This window comes from Triticum dicoccoides, chromosome 4B, assembly GCF_002162155.2.
Source record: "Triticum dicoccoides isolate Atlit2015 ecotype Zavitan chromosome 4B, WEW_v2.0, whole genome shotgun sequence".
Classification (NCBI taxonomy): Eukaryota; Viridiplantae; Streptophyta; class Magnoliopsida; order Poales; family Poaceae; genus Triticum; species Triticum dicoccoides.
Genome location: NC_041387.1, coordinates 650713092 through 650716850, shown reverse-complemented (window position 1 = coordinate 650716850; position 3759 = coordinate 650713092). Strand labels below are relative to the sequence as shown.

The window sequence follows — 3759 nt, the reverse complement described above, 5'->3', positions numbered from 1 at the left end:
CGTCGAGCACGCCCGCCTCGCGCCACGGCTCCGGAACGGCGCCCTCCTGGATGTCGTCCTCCGAGGGCGCCCCGCCGCGCGGGCCGGCGTCGTCGTCCGCCTCCTCGGCGCCGCCCACGCCCGCCTCCCGCACCGTCTACAGCGACCGCTTCATCCCCAGCCGCACCGGATCCAACCTCGCGCTCTTCGACCTCGCCCCCGCCCCCTCCTCCTCCGGATCTGCCGCCGCGGCCGCGCCCCCGTCGCCCTACTGCGCGCTCCTCCGCGCGGCGCTCTTCGGGCCCGACGCGCCCGACCGCCTCGCCTCCTCCGCCGGGGCCTCCTCCTCCTCCTCCGCGGCCTCCCCCGTCGGGTCCCCCGCCGGCGGCAACATATTCCGGTTCAAGGCCGAGGTGCCGCGCAACGCCAAGCGCGCGCTCTTCGCCGGCGGGGACGACCAGGACCTGCTCTTCCCCGGCATCTTCACCCCCAAGGGCTCCGGCCCCAGGAAGATCCCCAGGTCGCCCTACAAGGTTGGTTGGTCCCTTGCTTGCTTCCGATTTCACTTCTTGATTTGCTTTCTTGGTGTGGGGAATTCCTCTTTATCTCCCTCTCTGGTCGCCAAAGATTCGATTTTTCCTCATAATTTTCACGCCTAACTAACAAAGAGAGAATCTCACGGGAATGTGATTCTCCTGCCTGCTGCTTCTGCCAGGTGCTGGATGCGCCCGCATTGCAGGACGACTTCTACCTCAACCTCGTGGATTGGTCTTCGCACAATGTCCTCTCGGTCGGATTGGGGAATTGCGTCTACCTGTGGAATGCATGCAGCAGCAAGGTGTGTGCGCGCAACCAATGTCATCCTCGCACGATTTCTTTTCTGAGAATTGAAGGGAGAGAGATCATAATAAACAAGTTTATCGCTGCGCAGGTCACCAAGCTCTGCGATTTGGGGGCGGACGACACCGTTTGTTCCGTCAGTTGGGCGCAGCGTGGCACCCACCTGGCTGTAGGGACTAACCAAGGCACCGTCCAGGTTTTCATCTTGCTCCCATCTGAAATTGATCAAATGACATGTTCAGGATCTGTTAAAGTTTAGGATGATACTTCAATTCATTTTTGCCGAAAGCTTCAATTCAAACACAAAATAACACAGTAGTAAGCCTTGCATTGTGGAAACGACATCAAAGTAAGATTGTGAGAGTTTCAGAAATTTGCAATACTACTACAGCTCACCAGCAGGGTACTTTCATCAGGGTTTACTTAGTTGATGATAATATTTCTTCTTGGTTATACCAATTTCTGCTAGAAAAAGTCACGACCAATACGTCAAGTCAGTGCTGCGCACATACCACCAACGGATTGGGGAAACGATAAAGTTTTGTAGATAACCTGATATAATGTAAACATCATCTTTATCAATGTGTAAATTAGCCCATATTTCGGTTGGTAAAACTTAGTAATCCTGTTGATGTTTGGTATTGGTATAACAATTTGACATTCCAGGGGTGTCTAAATTCTGAATTTCTGATTATCATCTTCGATGTTATCTTATTTAGATATGGGATGCAACACGCTGTAAGAGAATGAGAACCATGGAAAGCCATCGCATGCGAGTAGGTGCTCTTGCATGGAACTCTTCATTGCTTTCTTCTGGCAGTCGCGATAAGAACATCCTTCATCATGATCTCCGTGCTCCGGAGGACTATGTTAGCAAACTCACCGGGCATAAATCTGAGGTAATATTCCCCTGACTATTCATATAATATGGCGTGTTATGTACTCCCTCCGTAAAGAAATATAAGAGCGTTTAGATCACTAAAGTAGTGATCTAAACGCTCTTATACTTTAGTGATCTAAACGCTCATATTTCTTTACGAAGGGAGTACATCATTACAATCTTTTACCGGTCTGTCCAATGTTTGGATCACCATATTGGTCCTCCATTTTGCAATTCCAAATAATTTATAATTTACTTACAAATTTCTGAACTTCTCAGGTTTGTGGGCTCAAGTGGTCTTATGATAACCGCCAGCTTGCATCTGGTGGAAACGACAACAAAGTAAGATTCATATCCATAAGTTTCCGTCACAGTAAAGTGTATGGCACATGGTATTCAAGATCTTGTCTTCTTTTGCTCATGCTATTTTTTTCTTTCTTTTACTAGCTTTTTGTTTGGAATCAACATTCAGTACAGCCAGTGCTTAAGTATACTGAGCACACAGCAGCTGTGAAAGCTATTGCCTGGTCACCTCATCTACATGGCCTTCTTGCATCTGGTGGTGGAACTGCAGATAGATGCATAAGGTTTTGGAATACGACCACAAATACACACTTGAGTTCCATGGATACAGGGAGTCAGGTAATAATCTAGCTATCTAGTTTATCTATCAGCTACATGCAGCCCTTGTTTGTGTTTTTGAATTAAATTGATATCTTATTTGCACTTCCAAATTTTAAGTATAATCATATCTACCCTTAAGCCAGATAACTCTTGGAACCTTTTAGCACCATTACTGACTGAATACTTCAGCCATACCAATTCAACTAGTTTTCCTGCAAAAACTAGAAAAGATCTAGACTGGCTGAGCTCTGTTGTACAAAAACTGAAGTTTTGGATCACCTATACAGCTCTAATATAATGCAACCGAAGTCCTTGTAGTTCCATCCTTCTAGAAAGCACCAAATTTATATCAAAATGGCATCATGGATTCCTTTTGGAAACAGTCTATGGACATTTTACTTGCTATGTTTTTGTAGCTGTAGACAAAATTGATTCTTTTAGTTGTTCATGTTGGAGACCTGCACAGATATCATGTGTTCTGAAGGCACGGGATTGCTTATGTAGAATTGTGGAAGGGGTAGAGTTAAACATGCTGATCTTTACATGTACTGATGATGCTAAATGTCTTAACAGGTGTGTAATCTTGTGTGGTCAAAGAATGTGAATGAGCTTGTTAGCACCCATGGATACTCCCAGAATCAGATAATAGTGTGGCGGTATCCGACAATGTCAAAGGTATGCCACAAGCTTATCGTGTAGCTCAATTATACCATACTGCCTGTCATTGTTGTTAATTGTGTCCATTCTCTCTATTTGTAGCTTGCCACATTGACAGGACATACATTCAGAGTATTATATTTAGCCATCTCCCCTGATGGACAGGTGAAATACTCTCTCTTTGATCCCTATATTACTATTGACCTGACATTTTTTTTAGTTTTCTTCTTCTGTTTGAGGTGTCCAGTGTACTTTGTTCTCACTGTTTTTTTTTCTTATCAACATCGACATCAACAGACAATTGTTACTGGTGCTGGTGACGAGACGCTCCGGTTCTGGAACGTGTTTCCGTCTCCCAAGTCCCAGGTACCATCTTAATCTTGAAAGTATGGTTTTCCTGTCTAAACAAATTCCACTCAGGCGGCATCCGTCTAACCGTCTTCCTTTTCCTGTTATACAGAGCTCCGACAGCCTAAGTAGCATTGGAGCGACATCATTCGTTAGGAGCTACATCCGGTGAGTCGACGAAATGTAGTCATTTCGTCGAGCTTGTAAGGTTATTGCGGCAAGTATTGATGGTGATCAGCACCATTCAGTTCCCACACGACCTCCTCCGGTCCATCTGCCGCCGAAGCCAGCACCATTTTAGAGATTGCACGGCAGGGGACGATTGACTGGCTGGCTTGCGCGGATCCGATCCCCTGCCCCCGCGCCGGAAGCGGCGCATGTCTATTGTTGTAGGAGCAAAGGCGGGAGATGTTCATGCGAGAGAAGCATGG

General features: G+C 46.8%; 1 protein-coding gene across 1 annotated transcript; it reads left to right on the top strand.

Moving 5' to 3' along the window:
- The first annotated feature begins 10 nt into the window (after positions 1-10).
- On the top strand, positions 11-3358 carry LOC119292036 (protein FIZZY-RELATED 2-like). The gene is made up of 9 exons (XM_037570867.1): positions 11-512; positions 695-817; positions 911-1015; positions 1539-1718; positions 1979-2041; positions 2147-2341; positions 2897-2998; positions 3083-3145; positions 3278-3358. The coding sequence occupies exons 1-9, from the start codon at positions 51-53 to the stop codon at positions 3356-3358; spliced, it is 1374 nt and encodes a 457-aa protein (XP_037426764.1). The 5' UTR covers positions 11-50.
- Positions 3359-3759: the final 401 nt, after the last annotated feature.